This window comes from Myotis myotis, unplaced genomic scaffold (assembly GCF_014108235.1).
Source record: "Myotis myotis isolate mMyoMyo1 unplaced genomic scaffold, mMyoMyo1.p scaffold_m19_p_3, whole genome shotgun sequence".
NCBI classification, from domain to species: Eukaryota; Metazoa; Chordata; class Mammalia; order Chiroptera; family Vespertilionidae; genus Myotis; species Myotis myotis.
In genome coordinates, this window is record NW_023416335.1 from 831,579 (window position 1) to 853,543 (window position 21,965).

The 21,965-nt window shown below is 45.2% G+C and overlaps 1 protein-coding gene across 7 annotated transcripts in view; it reads left to right on the forward strand.

Moving 5' to 3' along the window:
* The window catches only part of WDR17 (WD repeat domain 17), an 81,757-nt gene extending 60,192 nt beyond the window's left edge, over positions 1-21,565 (forward strand). For 3 of the 7 annotated variants that reach the window (XM_036299758.1, XM_036299761.1, XM_036299762.1), the window contains 13 exons: positions 1,802-1,934; positions 2,785-2,876; positions 4,137-4,236; positions 5,209-5,348; positions 7,812-7,832; positions 9,808-9,919; positions 12,931-13,072; positions 13,367-13,469; positions 14,582-14,683; positions 15,581-15,679; positions 15,980-16,163; positions 17,058-17,224; positions 19,976-20,331. In XM_036299758.1, coding sequence (XP_036155651.1) covers positions 1,802-1,934; positions 2,785-2,876; positions 4,137-4,236; positions 5,209-5,348; positions 7,812-7,832; positions 9,808-9,919; positions 12,931-13,072; positions 13,367-13,469; positions 14,582-14,683; positions 15,581-15,679; positions 15,980-16,163; positions 17,058-17,177 — 1,348 coding nt within the window. In that variant the 3' untranslated portion in view covers positions 17,178-17,224; positions 19,976-20,331. Of the gene's footprint in view, positions 1-1,801; positions 1,935-2,784; positions 2,877-4,136; positions 4,237-5,208; positions 5,349-7,811; positions 7,833-9,807; positions 9,920-12,930; positions 13,073-13,366; positions 13,470-14,480; positions 14,684-15,580; positions 15,680-15,979; positions 16,164-17,057; positions 17,225-19,975; positions 20,332-21,443 lie in introns of those variants that run through there. The other 4 variants (XM_036299759.1, XM_036299763.1, XM_036299760.1 and 1 more) reach the window with 4 other exon arrangements.
* The last annotated feature ends 400 nt before the right edge of the window (positions 21,566-21,965 follow it).

The following is a 21,965-nucleotide window of genomic DNA, read 5'->3' on the forward strand; positions in this document are numbered from 1 at the left end:
TCACTCCAACTTCTGCCTGTCTTCGCATGGCATTGTTCTTATGTGCCCCTGTGCCCAAATTCCCCTCTTTTTATAAGGACATGACCCATATCATATTTAGGGTCTGTCTTCACCCCTGACCCACTATAACCCTATCGTAATTAATTACATTGACACCCTATTTCCAAATAAGGTAATGCTCACAGATATCATGGGCCAGAATGTCAACATATCTTTTTGGGGTACACATTTTAACTTACAACATAAGGCTATTCTCATTCATTCATTCATTCAACAAATATTTATTTAGTGCTTATTATGTGTTAATCACTGTGCTAGGCCTATAGAATACTATTTAATGAGTATTTATATCTGGCATTAAAAATGAAAACTTTCCATTTTTATTTTATGGTACATGATTTGTAATAAAATTGAATTGCACCTCACATTTACCATTAAAAATCAATCAGTGAAGCCTGGAGCATGACGGGAGTAATGCATTGGCTATGGAGGCAGGGTTCCCAGCACCTGCTCTCCCAGCTGTGAGCTCAGCAGCAGGCGGCCCCGCCCTCCGCTGGAGGCTCCCTCCCCTAAGCTCCAATATCCAAGGAATTCTCCGGTCCTCGCTAAGGTCCTGAGTGCTACTCCTCCCACTGAAGCCTTAGGAGGTCAGGTTAGCTGAGGACGTTTATTCCTCAAAACAGTTTTGTCTTAACCTCAGCAAAAGCTCTTTTTCATTTATCTTTGAAAACTGACACCAGATTTTCCCTGCGCCATGGTCCACATGGTGGCCAGGAAATGATCTCTCTCCCCAAGGCTCCCAAGTCTACGTTCTATAGACGCCACCATTGAGCTTGATTGGCCGTCCCCTCCTAGTTCCGAATGCCAAGGGGGAGAATACTGTTTCTAATCAGCTGTAACAAGGGATTCAGGGTCATGTGGTATCAAGAGAGCTGTTGGGAGGAACCCCAATGACCCTGTACATTGGGGATGGTGGAAGGTGGGCTGGAAAAACAACATAAAATGCATCTACTGCCCCTGCTCAAAGATTGGCCATTGAAATGCAATTTAGTGCAAATGCCAACACAAGTTAGATAAACCAGATTCATGCTCAACAAAGCAGGTTAAACACTACGAGTAGAAGGAACTAGCTGGCCTTTTGAGAAAGTACCTGGGATGATGGTAGGGAAAGAGAAGCAGAGACAGACAGACGTGGATACAATAGAGACAGAGAGACCCACAGGTACCCTTCGTAATCTTTGGCGTCAAGATCCCCCACCCCCTTCACCTGTCTGGAACATTCCTGGGTCACTTACAATACCCCACCTTTCATTATCAATATTTATATTCTTGCATCATTCTTTTTAATGATTTTTAAGCAAGTGGCATTTAGAAGCTCTCTATTCATCATTGTGTTCACGGTACCATTTAAAATCCTCTTTAACAAAGCAGACACCCACACATTTGTTAATCCAGTCGAGAGCAGATCTGCCATGGCGCCGTATCTAGTCTATCTAGTTGACCTTCAGAAAAATATATCGCTCGTGCAAATAGATAAGCTGCACTAATTTTAAGACCTGCCTGGTCAGTACATTTAAAATATGACTGTATGTGGTGGTCTAAGGAAAGAAATATCTATTATTTCTGAAAGTTTTTGTCATCTATGATTTGATCATAACATCTGTCTTTTAAAAAAAGTGATATGCAAAAAAAGCTTTTATGAAACCTGCCTCCAAGTTTAGATATTTCAGAAAAGCTTAGTCCACCCGAGAACCTTGAAATGACTGTGTTGTAAAAAGAGAAATTATTCTCATTTCATTAGGAGAGCCGACCAGCTAATCCAGCAAGATAAGGACGACGCCATCCCATACTGCATCGCCACTGGTGATGTGAGAAAACTGGTCCACTTTTTTATGGCCCGGGGTCAGCTTAAAGAAGCTCTGCTTGTGGCCCAGGTACAGGTGCAGAGTCACGCTGCGCACGTTGGAGGGCGGGCGTGGAAGGGAGAGGGTCCTGTTGACTGATCGCCATCCTGACAGAGTCAGAGAAGGCCAGGTCTGTGCTGTGGTCACACTGACCTCATTTCAGGTCCTCACATACACACGCTTCTCTGAACTCAGAGCCTTTGTTCGCTGCTGAACGTTGCATGAGCTCGACCAGCTTTTCTGGTAACTGAGCACTGAAGCTTCATGTTCATACAATGGAGTTCACCTGTTGGTGGTTTGTTTTTTTTTTTCAAATTCTAAGGTGGCTCCGAATTATGGTATAAATTTCCAACATGACTTAGGTATCCTTTGTTCAAAATACTAGCCTGAAATGTGTCACTTACCAACAGTGAGCTAAAGGTTAATTAAAGTAATGGTGTGTGCCCTAGCCGGTGGTGAGAGCATCGGCCCTGGGACTGAGGGTCATGGGTTCCATTCTGGTCAAGGGCACAGACCGAGGTTGCTGGCTGGACCCCTGGCCCCAGCTGGGGTGGGTGAGGGAAGCAACCAATCTATGTGTCTCTCTCACATTGATGTTTCTCTCTCTCTCTCTCTCTCTCTCTCTCTCTCTCGCTCTCTCTCTCTCTCTCTCCCTCCCCCCATCTTCCCCCCCCCCCCCGGAAAAATCAATGGGCAAAAAATATCCTCAGATGAGGATTAACACACACAAAAAAAAGGAATATTGTGGTGAAGGCCTGGGGAGGAGTAGGGAGTGGGGGGAGGGGATTAGTGGGGGAAAGAAGGGAACATGGTAATACTTTCAACAATAAAGATTAATTTTTTAAAAAAAAGAGTGATGAAAGTTTTCATTTAATTCTAGGCTGCGTGTGAGGGAAACATGCAAACCTGCCACGTCCCCACCCCCGATGGAGCCTCCGGTCCCGAGGATGCCCGCGGGGAGGACTTCACCGGGTGAGCGGCGACGCTGTGTTGGGGTCGATAGGTTTCTATGGCTGGTTTCCCTCTCGGCGTATTTCAGGGCCCCGTGGCCCGTCTTCCTTTGCACACACAGGACGTGGCGGGCTCAGGTCCCCCTGCATTTCCCACCAGCATCCAGGTCTGCGGCAGCATCCGACCCCAGGTGCACAGGGACATGCCAGCCACGTGGGCGCGGCCTAGACCCTTTAGCTTCCAGGAAGGCAAAGGGGTTTCAGTGTGGAGACTGCAAGGCCAGCACCTGAGTCCTAAGGCTGCGGCAGCCCGTGGGGAAGGGCTGTGTGGGGTCACTATGCTCCCTGTGCAGTCAGTGCGGACCGGGTCCCGGTGACATTCCTCATCACCCGTGGCCCCAGGGTTAGTGTCTGGAGTAGCATTTCAGCCTCTTGCAAAGAAGAAATCCCAGGAGTTACATTCGCAAAAGAAAGGAAACTAGACTTCTCCAGAGTCTTTCCCTTTTCCAAATCTAGTCGCCCACCTTCCCGGCCTCTTCTCTCGGCTCCCCTTTCGCCCTAGTACAGCCGTGGGCAAACTACGGCCCGCGGGCCGGATCCGACCCGTTTGGCTGTTCTATCCGGCCCGCGGAGCCGAAAGAGCGGAGGGTTCTCTTGCTCTCCCCTCCGCTCCTTCACCAGCAGCAGTGTTAACATGGCAATGTCGGAAACACGGCCGCAGCTCCTTCTTCTGAGTCCAGTTCAAGAACCCATTGTGGCCCTTGAGTCAAAAAGTTTGCCCACCCCTGCCCTAGAACATAGGCCATTGGAACGTTTAGAACACTGACCGGGTAAAAGGGCCATAAATGTTGGGCAGTGATGTGTTGGGACCAGCGTTTCCTCCTGGTCTTGGCTGCCCTCGGCCATCCCACTCCGCCTCTTGCAGACCTAACACGCGCACTTCCCACGGCCCGTCACCACCCAAACCTTGGAAAGTGAGGGTTCCGCCTGCAGCTCTCCACAGGTTAACTGCCCCCTGCCGACGAGTCTCAACTCATTCCACGAGGGGTGGCAAGTTTTGAAAATTAGGCTTTTTTTCTGACATTTGGGGGACTCACCAGCTCGTCTGCTAAGAAAGACTGCTGTCCTGACTTCCCCCAAGTCCGGCCTTCTACCTAAGTCCCGGGTGTCCAGTGAGGTCCCTCCGATCCGCGCAGCAGCCTGTGATAAGGGCATCAGCTCCCTTCCTGGGGCGCCTGCTGATCTAGATTGTCCCCCTCTTCTCCCCTCCTCTTCTCCCGAGGCTCCTGCACACGGCGAGCGCGCAGCTGGCGGAGTGGCACTTCCAGGGCGGCCGGGCGGTGCGGGCCGCCTGCTGCCACCTGGCCGTGGACGATGTGGAGGTACAGTGCGGGGGAGGGCATGTGAGGGGAAGGGCGGGTGTCTGAGGGACAGCAGGCTGAGTCCTGAGTCATATGCGGGTCTGCATGCTTTCCCAGCCGAGGGTGACACTGCGCAGGCCCTGGGATCTGTCCTTCCATTTTAAATTTCTATCACAGCTGGCTCGAAGTATCTCAGCATAGGTGAGAAGCAGGAGGAGGTAAAGGGGAAGTCGCTGCACTTGCACTCCATTCCTGACGTTTGAAAGATCTTATTTTACTTCAGTATGTTCTTTGCCAGTTGTACTGTTAGGGTGTTTCCCACTGGACCCACTAATGGAATCAGGGAAATCCTAAGTAAAGACGCAGACTGGGGGCTCCTGGCTCCTTAGAACACTGCCTTCCCGGGATAATTGATACTCATCGGACACTACTTAGGAAGCTTTTAAGAATTGACACTTTTGCCCTGCCAGGTGGCTCAGTGGTTGAGCATCGACCTATGAACCAGGAGGTCACGGTTCGATCCCCGGTCAGGGCTCATGCCTGGGTTGAGGGCTCAGTCCCCAATGTGGGGCGTGCAGGAGGCAGCTGATCAGTGATTCTCTCTCATCATGGATGTTTCTCTCTCTCTCTCCCTTCCTTCCTGAAATCAATAAAAACACATTTAAAAAATAATTTACCTTTTTTTTCTGATAGAAACTGAAGGACATATTGAGGACATTGCAGGGAGACTGTTGTTAATTACAAAAATATGAGCAAGCGCTCTAAGCTCTAAAATTCTAACCTTAGAGAGTGTTTCCTGTGTGTCCCTGTATCAGCGTTTCCGCTTGAAATTGCAGTCACCCCTCTGCCCTGTGTGGAAATAGTGCAGCAGGGTTTTATAAGAATGCCTGAGTAGCAGCTCACGCACCCGGTCTGCTTCCCGAGCTTGGCGGGAGCGGTGCCCCTGCCCCGTGTGCGTCTCTGACCCTGAGGACATTGTTTCTCCCTGGCAAGCTGGCCATGGCATCGCTGCTCCGCGGGAACGAGCTGGAGTTGGCGGTCTGCGTGGGCACGGTCCTGGGCGAGTCGGCAGCCCCAGCCACCCACTACGCCCTGGAATTGTTGGCCAGAAAATGCATGATGATCCCAATGTGGTAAGAGCTCCTAAATGCAAAGAATTGTATGGTGATGGAATGCATCTCTTCAGTCTTGCAAGTCGCATTTGATCACTTGTTGGGATATACAGGGTATCCTATTTTTTTTTTTTTTTATTATCAGAAGCTAACATATAGTTGATACCTAAACTGGATGAGGACAGTACAAAAAGAAAAACTGCCAGAGAATCTCACTCATGAACATGGAAGCAAAAGTCTGGAACCAAATACTTAGCTAGCCAAAGTCAGGCCTATATAAAAGGATCAAGGGTAACTTGCCTTTATACCAGAGAAATAAAGTTGGATGACTTTAGAAATACAATTAATATAATTTATCACATAATGGAATAACATAGAAAAATCATATTATTGTCAGAAAGATACAGAAAGTCATTTGATAACAGTATTGGTATATAATAATAGTAATAAAATCTCTTAAACTAGGAATAAAAAAGAAATGTACTTAATCTGGTAATGAATACTTATAAAAACCTACCACAGACATTCTTTGTATTGGTCAAATATCAGAAAGCATCTTTTTTGAGAGCAGGGTCTCCTTTTTTAATAAAAGATAAGATTGTGAGAGGAAAGGGGAGTGTGAGAATGAAGTAACGGGCATGTAATGAAATCTACTGTGGCCCATCCTGAATAGCCCAGCTATAATTCCATAGAACTCCAAGCCCATAAAGCATCAGGAGTCAGTAATGTGTACATCTTAAGATTATCAGGACCACACATTCCCACATGTCAAATTCTGCATCCCTGCTCCTTCTTGTCAGATCCTGCGTCTTGGTTTAAGGTTTGGAAAATAAGGTCACTTTTCCAATGGAGAGTAATAACTAAGGTGATTTACCGGGGACTTGGCACAGGCCATTGCCTCGAACTTGGCAACGCTTTCAGGACATACTCTGGGAAGTGGCGGGGGTGACCTGGGCCTCCTGGTCCAGTGGGTTCTCACTTCTGCAGAGCCCCGTCCTCAGGGCCAACCGCCCTTCACTAGGGAGGGACGTTAGGGAAGATGCAGGGGATGCTGTCACTCAGAAGGTATGTGTTGAGTAAAGATGATTTTAGACTTTAATCTTCTCTCTCACCAAGTTACTTAGCACCTCGAGACGTTCTGGATAAGCTTGTTTGCTAGGACCATGACCTCTCCCCGCTGTCCACCCCTTGCACACATGCCACTCTTAAGATGAGCTCTCAGATTCGCCTCAGGCCTCAGTGCACGGTCAGAGCCAGGATTCAAGGCCACATGAATGGTCTCCAAAGTGTGCACTCTTACCTAGGGTCTCAGTCAGTACAGCTGCTGTAACAAACACTCCGGCAGCTCGTAGACAACAGAAATGCATTTCTCATGGTTCTGGAAGCTGAGACCTTCAAGATCCAGGCGCTTGCGGATTAAGTGTCCATGGAGCCGGCCTCCTGGTTAACAGTTGGCATCTTCCACTGTGTCCCATGGGGAGGGGGCCGCTCTGTGGCCTCATCTACGAGGGCATCAGCCCTGTTCATGCCAGCTCTGCCCTCCTGACCTGAGCACCTTCCAAGGCCTGACCTCCAAGTACCATCTCCTTGAGGGTTTGGTTTCCACGCGTGAGTTTGGGGGCACACACATGCAGACTGCAGCAGCCATTACACAGTTCTGCCTCCTGTGGGGGCTGACTCAGGCAACACTGTCCACTCTCCTTTCCACCTGCACGTGGGAGCTCTAGAGTGAGCTGGGCATCCCAGAGCTGTTCTTTGTGACCCATATGGCGCAGGGTAGGAGAGCCTCTTCCCCCAACCCCAGCACGCCATGGGCCCCTGCCCCAGACCCCCCGCATCGGTGTATGCAATGCTGCCCCTTTGAGAGACCCAGGTCTCCCTTGGTCGAGAACTGCAGTGGTCAGTCACCTCGTCGCCATGGCTTCCCTAATCCATCCCAAAGCATGAGGCCTGTTCTGAGAGGTGACTGCCTCCATGTAAAGTCAGCACCCAATCTAGGGAAATGTGGTTTGTGTGTGTGTGTGTGTGTGTTTATGTGAAAGCAAAAAAAAAAAAAAAAAAAAAGGCAAACAGGATTAGATACTGAATTAAAAGAGTTTTTAAAATCTTTCAGCTGACTATATATCTTAGGTGCTTTTAATATAAAGCAAACGTCTGTTTCCCTGTAACTCCCCCAGAAGTTCTTCCTTAAATACCCATCGATACGTAGATATGTGTGCCGAAAACCAGAGCACAGTTCAAATTCCGAAATAGATGATGCTGATCGGTTATTCCCGGGGGAAGGGAGATCTGTAAGTCCAGTGGCTAGTAGAGCTCCACAAATTTTAAAGAAAAATTAAGATAGCAGCATAGTTTCAATAGAATGTGTGTAACTTCATAAACCAAGAATCCTTCACATGTCTGTGTTTGCTGGTTAAAGTTCGCTGCTGGTTGGTTCTCATTGCCTGTCTATGGTATTCATATCCAGAATTGTTTTCTTTCTAGCTTTCCATCTGATGAATACAGGTATCATCTACTTTTATAAAAGCTGCTTAACTAAATAATTTATATTCTATATTATTGGGACACCAACTGTATATTAAGAAATTATCATTAACTGTTTTCACTGTGTCTTACAGAATGCCAATTTATTTCCACAATTTATAGCATATAAAACCTAACCACAGATGAATGACAAAAGTCCCTATAACCTAGGCACAAAGCACTTGTGATTTTGTACTTAGAGGTATATAATAAGTGAACGGTGGCTCTCTACAATATAAAACAATAGCGAATTCAGCTAAGCAAATTGAAAGGCCTGTTCTGATTGTGAAATTTAAGAGGTTAGATCATTTGGTTGGTCCATATCATTACTTGTAACATGGCTTACTAAATTTTCAGTAAGTAGTGATTTCATCTAATGAGTGAATAAAATTAGATAGCATTGCTGTAAATTTTACAGTATCAGGATATAATTCAAGACAGGTTTTGGTCTGTAGTTGATAGAAGTTTGAGTAGAATTTTAGGGGGGCAATTTTATACATTATAAAAGCAAGTAATTTCTATATTCTCATGGACATTATTGAAAACTGTTATTAACTGTTAGTGTCAGAAAACAAAGTCATTCATAATTTTAGCAAGAACAGATGAATTACTTTAATTTGGAAATTGTAAACACATTCAAATATTTACCTTTGCAATGATAATAGAAAATGAGACACAACAAATTATCTCTACTGTTCTATGCTCACTATATTCTTGATTAAATATCTCTTAATGTTTTTAAAAATAGCTCATTCACATTAATGGCCGATCTAGATTTCCCTGAAGGCTTCGCACAGAGGTGAAGGGGGGTTTGTCTCACTCCGGCAGCACACCCTACCTAATTCACACTTGAAGTATCGCCTCTTCTGAAGTCATGCTGAATGTTTATCAGTTTCTTGAAAGCTGAATAATAACATCTCAAACTATGAAAATTAGTGTTTTCTCAGTTACGATGCATGCAACCAAAAACTCTCCATCTAGTGATTTTAAAAAAAATTTATAAAAAATACTTTTTTATTTTTTTAAACATATTTTTATTGATTTCAGAGAGGAAGGGAGAGGCAGAGGGAGATAGAAACATCAATGATGAGAGAGAATCATTGATCGGCTGTCTCCTGCACACCCCCTACTGTGGATCAAGCCCACAACCTGGACATGTGCCCTGACCAGGAATCAACCACTGAGCCACACCAGCTGGGCAAAAAAGTATTTTTAATGTAAAGCTGCTGTACATGCAATTTCTTACACACCTTAGTTTTAAGTGTTTTATTCCATTGATCACATCTCTAAAAATGTAAATGAGAAAACTGCATTTGTGTGTGACTTCCACCTAATGTTTAACAGATAGGCAGGATGCCCAGCTCCCAAGCGTAACCTATGCACTCCAGTGAGTGGCCCCCTGTCCATGGCTGGCGAGCACTCACTTCACAGTCTGTGATTCATTCCAAAGCACAGATCTAATTCAACTCAGTGTGATTAGGCCATTATATAGGGACAGAATCAATTGTGAACATGTGAAGACTCCGTTTAGAGCTTTAAAAACTATTTAAAGCCTGGCCAGTGCTGTTCAGTGGTTGAGCGTTGACCCTTGAACCAGGAGGTCAGGGTTTGATTCCCAGGTCAGGGCACATGCCTGGGTGGCAGGCTCGATCCCCAGCAAGGGGCGTGCAGGAGGCAGCCGATCCATGACTCTCCCGCTTTCCCTTCCTCTCTCTGAAATCAATAAGAACATATTTTTTAAAGTAACTATTTAGGAATCTCATCACACATTTTTCCTTCACGCCCTTTGGTTCCTGGCACCTGTGCCGAGGAGCGGCATGGTTAAGCGGGAGGTTGGTGCTGTTGTGAAGCTAGGACGGCCTGGGAGGTATCCTGAGCCTCCTTCCTCGGACTTAGTTCTCACGTTGTGTGTGGAGTTTTGTTTTCATGGGCGTTTCCCCTTTTGTTATGTGACCAGGAATTTGGCAGCCGATCTGCTCCTGATGATTCCCGATAATGAACTGCAGCTGGTGAAGCTCTGTGCCTTCTACCCAGGCTGCGAGGAGGAGATGAGCGATCTCCGCGAGAAGGTAGTTGGGGTCGCAGCACCGTGACTTAACTCATTTCAGGTTCAGGGATTGAGATACAAACAGAGAAGCAAAGATATGGTCTCCCTGGGGCCCTTGTATATATACAACAAAGACGATCCTAAGAAGTAACTGTTATTGAGCTTCTGCCCTGTACTTGGAACTCTTCTAAATGTTCACATGTATTTATATTTTACTCTGTCCTCACGAAACCCTGAAAAGCAGGGGGTGTTGTTCCTATTGCATAAAGAAAGTGAGCACAGAGGAAGGAAGGAAGCTGTTGCCTAAGTGAGTGAATGGTGGGCGAGACCACCAGCCTCAATGCCTGTCCCCGACCCCACTGCTCCCCACTGCTCCCCACTGCACTCAAGGTGCATGGATGCCAACTTTTAAAAGTAGACAGTTTAAGGCCTTTAAAAGAATTGATAACGTATAATGAAATCTGCATGCATTTTTATTAAGCGCTTTAAAAGAATTCTCCTTTGCAGAATATAGGAATTTATGTACCAAAATTATATATAAAACAACCCAAGTGTTCTACAATAGGGAGGTTATATGTTTATATAGCTTGTAGGACATTTCTGTATGTTAGTGCTACTAATGCATTAAAAAGATCTTGAAGTTCTGTTTTTATTGACATTAGTCAGCTGTAAAACAAGTGAAAAGCAGATTATGACACTACGCACATGCCAACGTGATTTTCATTTTGAAAATGACTACACAGCATATTTAAGAAGATACATATAGTTCTTTTGAGAAAAAGATAAAAGTAAAAAATGTTCTCATTTTCAACTCTAAAAATAACCTAGATTTTGTACTTATATGAACCTTGATTTTCCCCCCAGTGTGAGGGACCCTATTCATCAATAATGGGTACTTACTGAGTATTGTGTTAACCAAGTATGTGTGTGTGTGTGTGTGTGTCTGTGTGAGTGTGAGAGTGTGTATGTGTATTTGTATGTGTGTGTATGTGTGTGAGTGTGAGTGTGATACCAAAGAAAATACTTGTGAAAAGATAAATGTTGAGTTACCAATGGGTTGTGAGCTGAGTGACTTTAACTTCCTTATACACTTTGTCTTCCCTGACTCGCTTTACAAATGAGCTGTGCTTTGCTCATAAACATAACAAATGAAAATTATTTTCTGTGGAAACCAATGCACATGGAAGGAAGAGGGATGCTGTTTTCGGTTGCGCTTTACGTGGCTGTGCAGTGTCTTACTGCACGCGGGCATGTCCCTGGCCCAGGAGGCTTAGGGAGATTAGCACCTGACTTCGATCACAGCTGTTAACGATGGGGCCAGAGGGGTGGGAAGGCCTCCACCAAGTCTTCTCACTGCACGCACGTTCTGGAGAACATAATTACTGTCTCGTCAGACTCCAGTAATAACATTCAGAAAGACTGGTTAGAATGTGTGAAGAAGCGGCTAGCTGGACAACTTCACAAGTAGTACAGACAATTATACATTCAAATATTATGTTACTTACACAACTCCCAGAATCTTAAGGTACAGCAAGAATTACAGGGGTGATCACCTTACTCCTCTTGTCATATCCTATTTGAGTGAGAAATTTAAATGGGGACCACTGTTTTTACCAGTTAACTGCCACGTGTCTCAAACGGAAACCATCCCCTTTTCTTCCATACGCGCTGGAATATTTTCAAATTTAAGTTACCATAATCTTCTTTACAAACCCAGAGACGTCACCAGCAAGTCTGATTTTAAAATTGGGCAACCAGAGTTGATATGCGAGGTTTGCGGCTATAGACGAGGGTGGCGTGTGGGGCAGGTCCGCCTCCTGCATCTGTAGACGCTGATGGCGTCCAAGGGGTTCATCCCCTCTGCTCTTTGAGCATTCCTCAAAGTGAAGAGGCCTTTTTTAAATCTAGCCAGGCACAGTACCACGCACATAGGAGTTGCTCAATAAATAACTGTTGTTTAGTGAGTAGAGATAGGAAACAATAGGAGATGTCATACACATGAGAGCTCCTGTATTGTAGTTTGTGGTGATTTTTCTGAGAGGTTGAGTGATCTGTAATGTTAAATATACCTAATTTTTAAACAACAGAAACTATTGAGTAAATGCATTAGTAAGTAAGTGAATTGAATAAACCTTTTCAGTCACTTAAGGGGATATAAGAGGAAAGTGAGGGGAAGAGGGTGGCAGGTCCCCCAGGAGAAGGGACAGGTGACCTCACGGGGGTGAGGCACACTTTCCGGAGTCATAATGCAAACCATTTCTTGCTGTGGCAGCTCATTGCAGTGGTGGCCAGAGTGGTGGGAGCCAGAGCATCAAACTGTTTATCAGTGTCTCTCAGAAACTAACCAACACACTTCAACAATTTAACTGAACCAACCATGGACATTATTGGAATTTGATCCAGGAGATAACGTAATTCCTGCCTTGTTATGGAAGCAGAACTCACCTGCGGGAGGAATAGACTCGGTTTTAACCGGATTTTTAAAAATGGAGACCATGGGGAGCACTGCTTCTCATGCCACAGTGATGACATTCCATGGGCTCCAACCCCGCACAGTGGAGGATTTCCGGACGGCAAAGCTAAAACTTGTAGAGCTTGTACAATTATTGAAATGAAGCTGCTTTGTCTCAGAGGCCACATGAAATTAATGTATTGTGTACATTAGTTCTTTATAATGGTCAGCATATTTGTTCTAAAATAACAAATCTCAGCATTTTTTCCTAAGTTACAGCTGCAGGCACTAGTCCCAATATCACAACCAAGGTGATTCACTTCCCACCTCTTTTATTAGGTAATGGGTGGTAAAAACCACTGACTCTTGGGTAACATCCTATTTATTATTATTAATTATTATCACTATTATTATTACACCTTCAAGATAGCTTCATAAATATATCTCAGTAGAAGTTATTTTATTCACATCTATTTTGAGCAACTTTCCTAAGAAATAAATATGAAGCTTATGTAGTACTTATACTGTTACTTTTATCTGCACATTTTGGTGATGTTGTCCTCAACCCGATGATTTTCTAGTGCAAGCTGCCCACCGTAGGAGAGTGTATGCAGTTGGCGGAGACAGCGCATGCAGACGGCAATGTGTTTGAAGCTGTAAAGTATTACTTGTTAAGTCAAGAACCTGAAAAAGCCCTTCCTGTTGGTGTTGACTTCGTCAAAGGTGAGTGTTTAGTTGGTAGAGACATTTAAAATCTGCTCATTTACTTCATATTTTCATTCATGCTGCTAAAAAGCTTTCACATCAAGCACTAGCCACCCTACCTTGAGAAAGGAAAGACACTGCTGACCATATGGGGTGGGGCCTGAGAGAGGGTGGGTGGGTGAATGAATACCTGTGATCGGATCCCAGGGACAGATAGGATTCACCAGAAGGGAGCTGATCCCATGGGTTCAACAGTGGGGGAAACGTGAACTCTGCTACTTAGAGACTCTTCATTTCGTTCTGTTTTGCCAGAACACATCAGTAGTTCCGATTGGACTTTGGATACCATTTATCCCGTTCTTGACCTGCTGAGTTACATTCAGACGGAAAAGTTACTCCTGCCCACGTGTACCGAGTGAGTACCTTTCCCCAGAACCCATCACTCCGGCCACGTGGTGTTTCACGGGGGCTCTGCGAGTTTTGGTGTTTAGATCAAGAACGAAGATCGTCTTGGACAGGTAGAAGGACATGTCGAAAAAATTATGTTTTTATCTGTTGTCATCTTAAGAAAAAGTGCAGAGGTCAGTTTGAACCAGGAATCATAAATCTTAGTGTGCTCCTTTACTAATAGTGCTTGTATGTTTATATAGGTATGCACACACACATACACACATACACACCAGGTTCAGATGGGGCTAATTTAAAGCTTTTGGGTGGTTTTGGACCTCACAGTCCTGAGAAACTGGTGGTCTTATCTGTTAACTCTCCATGTGTGCAAAGCATGCTGGGCTAGGACGTCAAAGGTGGATGCCGCCCCCAGAAACACGTGTCATTTAAGGCAGTTAAGGCAGGGGTGGGGAACCTTCTCTGCCGAGGGCCAGTTGGATATTCATAACATCATTCTTGGGCCACACAAAATTATCAACTTAAAACTAGCCTGCTCTATTGGGTCAAACATTTCATTAGCTCGCCCCTCATGCCTTGGCAGGGCCAGACCAAATGATTTCAACGGCCTTACACGGCCCTCGGGCCAGAGGTCCCCCGCCCCTGGTTCAAGGTCACTGTTCCATGTGGCTGAGGTCCCGAGACTGTGGATAATCTATGATGGAGGCCTGGGCCCCTTTTGCTTGATGCCCGTGTGGGAAGGTGAAGCCGTGTCTACACGCGTGGCAGATCCCAGGCAGGAAGGTGGTGGGTGAGCGTCCGTGTGACGGGGATTCCTACTCGGACCCAGCAGCTCCCGAGGGAGCAGGCGCATGAAGAAGCGGCGGAGCAACCGAGAAAAACAAGGCGAGAGTGAGACAACGTGGAAGATGTGTGTTTTGACAAATTTGTGAATTTGTCACAGCACAACGCCTGGCTGAGCCGCCTGGTGAAGGCAGCACCCTCGCGTTCAGAACATGTTCTAAACAGGGTTTGCTGTCAGTGTCGCCCACTAAAACAGACACAAGTGCAGTGACCACAGACGAGAATGACGCTCTAGGCTTCAGGGTACAGGATTCTTAAACCGGACCATCCTCCCCGCAGAGCGCGGGACGAGCTGCTCACCCTGAGTGGCTACGCGGGCGCGCTGCTGGCCGCCAGGAGACGGTACGCGAGCATCGTCCCCGCGCTCTATGAGTACACGAGGTAGGCCCCGGCTGCCGGGAGAGGAGGGGCTCTTCACGGAGCGGGGGCCCCAGTCCTGCCGCACGCGCCCGCTTATCCGCTCAGCCTGCGCTGTGTCACCCCACGAGGACGGTGGGTCCGGCGCCGCCAGGCCCTGCCTCTTGGCCCAGCTCGCAGCCGCGCCCCCTCCTCCCCGCCGGCCGACAGTGTCCGACTGCCCTCCTGCTTGCTTCCTTCCTCCCAGCAGTCATGTTAGTGCAGACGCACACGGCCCCACAGCAGCCGGGCGTGGCCGGCCGGCCGCAGAGCTGGCTTCTCCCACCGCCCCCCCTGCATTATGCAGCTCGTGTGTCCGTCCCCCCCCCCAGGCTGTCACCCGGCCCACAGCTGGGGACCATCTATGGCTCACCAGCACTTACAGGCTAACCACACAGTGAGCAGGCGCACGCGCGCACACACACACACACACACACGCGCACACGCGCACACACATGCACGCGCGCGCACACGCACACACACTCACACTCACACGCACACACACTCACACTCACACGCACACACACTCACACTCACGCACACACACTCACACGCACACACACTCACACTCACACGCACACACACTCACACTCACACGCACACACACTCACACGCACACACACTCACACTCACACGCACACACACTCACACTCACACGCACACACACTCACACTCACACGCACACACACTCACACTCACACGCACACACACACACGCACACGCACACACACTCACACACGCACACACACGCGCACTCACACACTCAGGTATACGCATGAATTTTTGAACAACAGCTGTGAAATCTACAATGGCAGCTGTTTATTTGCTTTCCTGGTGTCCTAGTCTTAGATGCCAGCTGTTCATTTCTTTCTCACGCTGCAGCCAGCTGTTGAAACGTCGGGAGGTGTCCGTGCCTTTGACCATCGAGCGCCTCTCTGAGGAGCTGGAGGCGTGGAGAGCCTGCACGCAGCCCGCCCACCCGTGAGTGACTCTGACGAAGAACGGGAATGCTTAGTGTCGTCCACAGGCTCATACAGAATGCGGATTGTTGTCATTCACGCGAGCAAAAGCAGGACTCTTGGTTTGCTTAGCAGATATTCAGTAATAATTTACAATGCTGCCCTTTTTCTAAGTCCTTCATGTTTACTGTAAGTTGCGTCTAAAGTTGATTTGGCATCATCTATGAAGGGGGGCTGAAAAGCATCGGGACCGTTTCTAGTTAAGCCTTAATGATTCTGTGATTTTACAAAAATGCAAATACAATGTGTGTTGACAACACAGATCATCAGAGGACTCTCCCTACACACCCGCTTCCGAGTCGCAGAGAAGGGTGTACGCAGCCCTGCTCCGGAGACTGCAGGCCGAGCCGCTCAGAGGGATGGTGGGGCCGGACTATGTGACGGGATCCCACCTTCCCAGCCATTCGGACGCTCACATCTCTTGTCTCACGGGGTTAAAAATCCAGGTACTGTCTAACGGGGCTGCGAATTTCATGCATCAGGCCTCCAGTCTACAAATAATTTGTTGACAAGCTGTATTATTTGAAATCATGCTCAGAAACCTGGTAACTTTAGAACATAAATAAGCAAGGTTTTTGTGTTTTGAAAATTGTGCTTTTCCTTCTAAGAGCTGAGCAATACAGATTGAAAGGGGTTTTTTTGTTTGTTGTTATTTTTTTGCATTTAGTTCTTCAGAACTGCCCTTGACATACGGACTAACTGATATAACTAAATTATAGATCTGCTGGCAAATCACACGTTTGGCACAATTTTAATTATACAGACACACACACACACACACACACACACACACACACACACACACAGCAGGTTCAGAGGTTCTGGCTTGGATAACTTCCTAGCTGTATAATTAAACAGTAAAGCACGTTTAAGGCTATGACGAGGCATATCTGCCTTTATAAAATGGCAACTTCGTAGTATTTAACAGATTAACATTACCTGTTATCTCTGTTAACACGGCTCTATTTAAAGATCTCAAATTATGAAACTAAGTCCTATTTTGAAAGACATCAGGGTATATATAACATTAAGATGTTTTAAAATGTTTTTATAGTTGTAGCAGTTCAAAAAACTAATTTTTCTCATACTTTTTAAACATTTGTATTGAATTTATTGGGGTGACATTGGTTAATACAAAGATATAGGTTCAAGGGTACAATGTTTAATACATCACTGTATATTGTATTGTGGGTTCGCCACCAAAGTCAAGTCTGTATTTTTTCATTTCCTGTCAGCACCGTGCAAACATCACCCGTGGGTTTTCTATTGGAGGGATTGTCTCTGTTTAAAAACATGTGGATTTTTACTCCTCTTCTTCCCTCAACTCTCGCCGTGTGCAGGGCCCCGTGTACCTCCTTGAAGATGGGAAATCCGCCATCTCCCTGAACGATGCTCTGATGTGGGCCAAGGTGAACCCCTTCTCACCTTTAGGGACTGGCATTCGCCTCAACCCGTTCTGATGGAAGACTGTTCTCCGGCTTCATTGTGTCTTGAAGACCTTTTATTGGTTAGTATTAACCTCTGTTGCCCATGAGCTGAAGGTTGGGAGGAGGAGAGGGGGAAGTAGGGAATAACAGTCGATTTTATTCATTAAGTTCAAAAAATAAAATATTTATATACTTTTGAGAAAAAATAGGTGTCTCCTTTATAAAATAGAATAGCCATAATTGGGGGAAAGGAAATATTTGAGCTATAAAGGACTGAATGAATCATCGAAAAGAGCACATAAGACTTTCACAAAGTGCAGAAGGAACCCAAGTATTTATTGTTGAGACAGGAAAGGGTGCGACCCCTAGGACAGCGCTTGGTGTGCAGTATAATCCTACTGAACATTCGAAGGACTGGGGTTCCAGGCATAGATGCGGAAGGTGTGTGGGCTGAGCGTCCATTCACAGACACATACCTTGTCTTCTATTTAATGTATCATAAGCCACTGGTTTTAGCTCATCTTTAATAAAAGTTTACAGTTATAAGTTTAATATATATCAATAAATAGATACACAATCAAAATACTTTATTAATCCTTGTCCAAGGATATTTTTTAAATTGATTGTTTAAAGAAAGAGGAAGAAAAACATCGATATAAGAGAAGCATACATCCGTTGCCACCCCTACACTCCCCACCCCCAACTGGGGATCAAACCCACAACCTAGGTATGTCCCCTGACCCGGATTCGAACCTGCAATCTTTTGGTGTTCAGAATGGACGGTGCTCCAACTAGCTGAGCCACATGGAGAGAACATTACCAAGGTTTCTATCTGAAATTCAAATGTCCAATTATAAAGGAATCGGTTCTATAAGCATGAAAACAACTGGGGAGTGAAAACCAAAATGCAGTGGCATCTGTATGAGAATTTGCATTTTATGATAATTGACTGTTTTAAAAGAGACCGGATATGTATAGATATTAATTTTCATTAATGCACGTAATACTGACATAATCTCTAATCCATGTATATTGACTATAACTGAATTTATTTGATGAAATTTAGTTTGAAGTAAATTTCCTGTAAGTGGGATATTAAAAGTTTGGAAATAGTATGTAAATTCAGGTTTTTAAAATATTAATTAAAAGAGTAAAGCTACAAGAAAGAAAAGCCTGAAGCATGGCCATAAGTATCTCAGTTGTTCTAGAATTCTGACTCTGAAGTTTATGAAATGAATGCATTTCAGGAAGAACAGTACTTTTATACTCGAGTCATGCAGGATTTATAATATAGATGTTTTTGTCTAATAATCGTGGTTATTATTTTTAAACTTGTTGCATTTAAAATATTTTAACATTTTCTTAAACAGCTTCTTAAAACAGAAAACAATATATAATATATACCTATCACATTGACCACTTCTAACTCCTCATTAAATTTCATTTTATTAAAAAAATTAATATTATAAATGAGAACGTATGCAACTCAGAAAGGCAGTGGGTAATATAAAGTGTATCTGAGTATTTTTTAACCCTTGGTGATAAATGTAACTCAGAATTGTTTATTAATTGGCATATGTGTACTAGAATTGCCTTACTTCAAAATGAGTCTAAGTCAGTGGTTCTCAACCTTCTGGCCCTTTAAATACAGTTCCTCATGCTGTGACCCAACCATAAAATTATTTCTGTTGCTACTTCATAACTGTAATATTGCTACTGTTATGAATCGTCATGTAAATATCTGATATACAGGATGGTCTTAGGCGACCCCTGTGAAAGGGTCATTCGATCGCCAAAGGGGTCGCGACACACAGTTTGAGAACCGCTGGTCTAAGTCCTACCATATTCCTCTTTATTCTGTTTTAAATAAGGAAGCCTATCTTTTGTGCTTTAATTCCTTCAAAAGCCATCATTGAGTTTAAGTTATACATATATAAGTAATCACATTTTGTATTTTAATGAATGCAGGAAAAACGTATTTTTATGTATAAAGTATGAAAAAAAAATCATGTCTGAAATCTGTCTGAAATCTAAACTGGACTGATTCAAGTGCAATTCCATTATGCTTTGACATCTACAATGTTCTATACCTTAATGTTAATTTTAACTATGAATTCTTTGCAGAATTGTAAATGTCACTTGACTATGTCAATCTGTATATATTGTACCTTAATATGAAAAAAATAATTTTTAAAATTATAAAAGCATTTTCCATGGTTAGATTTCATATGCATGAAAATCCAATAAACAATATGAGCTTATTTTACTATTTGAAGATGTCCATAGTGTGGACAAATAATTTTGCAGGTTTAAACCTGCCTTTATGGAGGAAGTCTCATAAGACAGTGAATTTTAAAAGGACTGGGAAAAATTTTTCTCTCGAACATTACCAGGTGTTTCACAAAATTGCAATATCAAAATGATTTACATGTTGTGAAAACCTCTGATTTTTATGTCAGTCAGTTAATGAAACATACATATATTTCCACAAGACCATTTTTTTGGTCTTCAAAGGTATTCTGAATGTAGTATACGCGTCACACATTATCTGTAAAATCCGGTATTTCCTATTTAGTGCACTCGTAACACGGAAGTTATGTTTATAGTGCACTCCTAGTGAGTGCTTATTGTACCGTACCTTTGAAACATTTGTACGTAAATAAATTGAAAAACACTTCATGCTGCATTGAAGCAGCATGTGACTGTGCACGTAGTTGTCTAGGTTTGTATGTATGTACGTATTCCAGGTCCCCCCAGGGAAAGCCAGATGTGACATGGCTAGCTGGTAGGATGAGCATCAGCCTTGTCCCTAACGCTCCACTGCTTCCCAGGGGCACTGCAGGTGTGAAGGGTTGAGCTGTCCATCAGAGATTACCCTCCCCGGGAGGAAGCCTACAAAAGCCACGCCATGGACCTTCAGAGGGAAGACCCTCCACGCACAGGAAACGACGACTATGTAAACCGCCACGTGAGCAGGAGAGAGCAGCAGGTCTTCCATGGCCCTGAGGAGCGTTCTGCCACTTGATGGGCAGGACCCTGTTCCTGAGGCGGCCTAGCTCCCGGGAAAGTCCGTCCTTCCTCCTTCCTTCCTTCCTCCTTCCTTCCTTCCTTCCTCCTTCCTCCTTCCTTCTTCCTTCCTTCCTTCCTCCTTCCTTCCTTCCTTCCTTCCTTCCTTCCTTCCTTCCTTCCTTCCTTCCTTCCTCCTTCCGTCCTCAGAAGGAAGGAATAGACTGGAAGGTGAGGAGGAAGACGGGACGGACGGGACGAAGGTCAGGAAGAATGGAGATAAGACGGACAGAAGGACGGATGGCTGAAGAAGGCAGGAGGATCGCCTTCCTCCTTCCTGTCCTTCCTTCCTCCTTCCTTCCGTCCTCCTTCCTTCCTCCTCCTCCTTCATTCCATCCTCCTTCCTTCTGTCCTTCCTCCTTCCTTCCATCCTTCTTCCTTCCTTCCTTCCTCCTTCCTTCCATCCTTCCTCCTTCCTTCCTCCCTCCTTCCTTCTGTCCTTCCTCCTTCCTTCCTTCCTCCTTCCTCTGTCCTTCCTTCCTCCTTCCTTCCTTCCTTCCTTCCTTCCTTCCTTCCTTCCTTCCGTCCTTCCTCCTTCCTTCTGTCCTTCCTTCCTCCTTCCTTCCTCCTTCCTTCCTTCCTTCCATCCTTCCTCCTTCCTTCCTTCCTTCCTCCCTCCTTCCTTCTGTCCTTCCTTCCTCCTTCCTTCCTTCCTCCTTCCTTCCTTCCTTCCTTCCTTCCTTCCTTCCTTCCTTCCTTCCTTCCTTCCTTCCTCCTTCCTTCCGTCCTTCCTTCCATCCTTCCTTCCTTCCTTCCTTCCTTCCTTCCTTCCTTCCTTCCTTCCTTCCAGATTCTAAACACCCTCCTAAGAAGTCTTCTCTTTCTTTTACTAAATGTGCTCTCCCCCAAAATGTAAAATCAAACAAGGAAGTCTCCGGAGGTAGAAATTCTAATAAAACTGTGGAAGCCTTCCACACTGCAGGAAATGTGACCAAGGGTAGCTGGAAACTGACCCACACACGGTGGGACTTACCACTGTCATCTGGGAAGCCAAAGGGACTGTGAATGAGATGGCATCTCACAGGAGTGATTCCAGTTGAAGAAAATGTCCCAAATACGAACATAACATTACTAAAAGATGGAAGAGAACCCGCCTTTCAGGGTGCCAGCCTGCTATGGTTTCCCTTCAGTAAAGTATGGAGGATGGCAGCAGCCCGTGGGTACATTTAGATGGAAGAAATAGGCCGCTAAACCCCAGACCAGTTTCTAAGTGAAGGTTTTCCTTCTCCACAGCTCGGTCTCAAGGAAGGATGCCAGTTTGTAAGAAACGTTAACGGCTATTTATGGACCTGGGCAAGATGGTCTGTGGGCCAATGTACAAGGATCATCGTTCAGAATAAATGTTTTTATTTATAGATGTGTTGTGTAAATAAACACTGTCCGGCTGCCTAGTAACTCTTTTCATTTCTAATGAGGAAAATATCACAGAGCACAGTCACCATTCCTACCAGCTCTCTGGGGAAGGCCTGTGGCTCATCGAGGTGAGTTGTGTTTAACTGCACCCTTACGGTGATCTGGGCTCATTCTGCGCTAATTAATTTGCTTCGTGTTTTCCACGGGATGTGGCACAGGTGATGTTAATAAACGGTTGTTGAATGGAATTGAGAAGAAAAAACAGCCCAAGAATGGATACGACAACCACTTTAATTTACTTTCCATTGAAGTATCAGCTAAGGAGGCGATTCTGTCCCTTTAACGTGGCAAAGGTGGTGGCAGCCCTTCTTCAAGCCCATGAGGGGTTTCCAAGGTCACCTG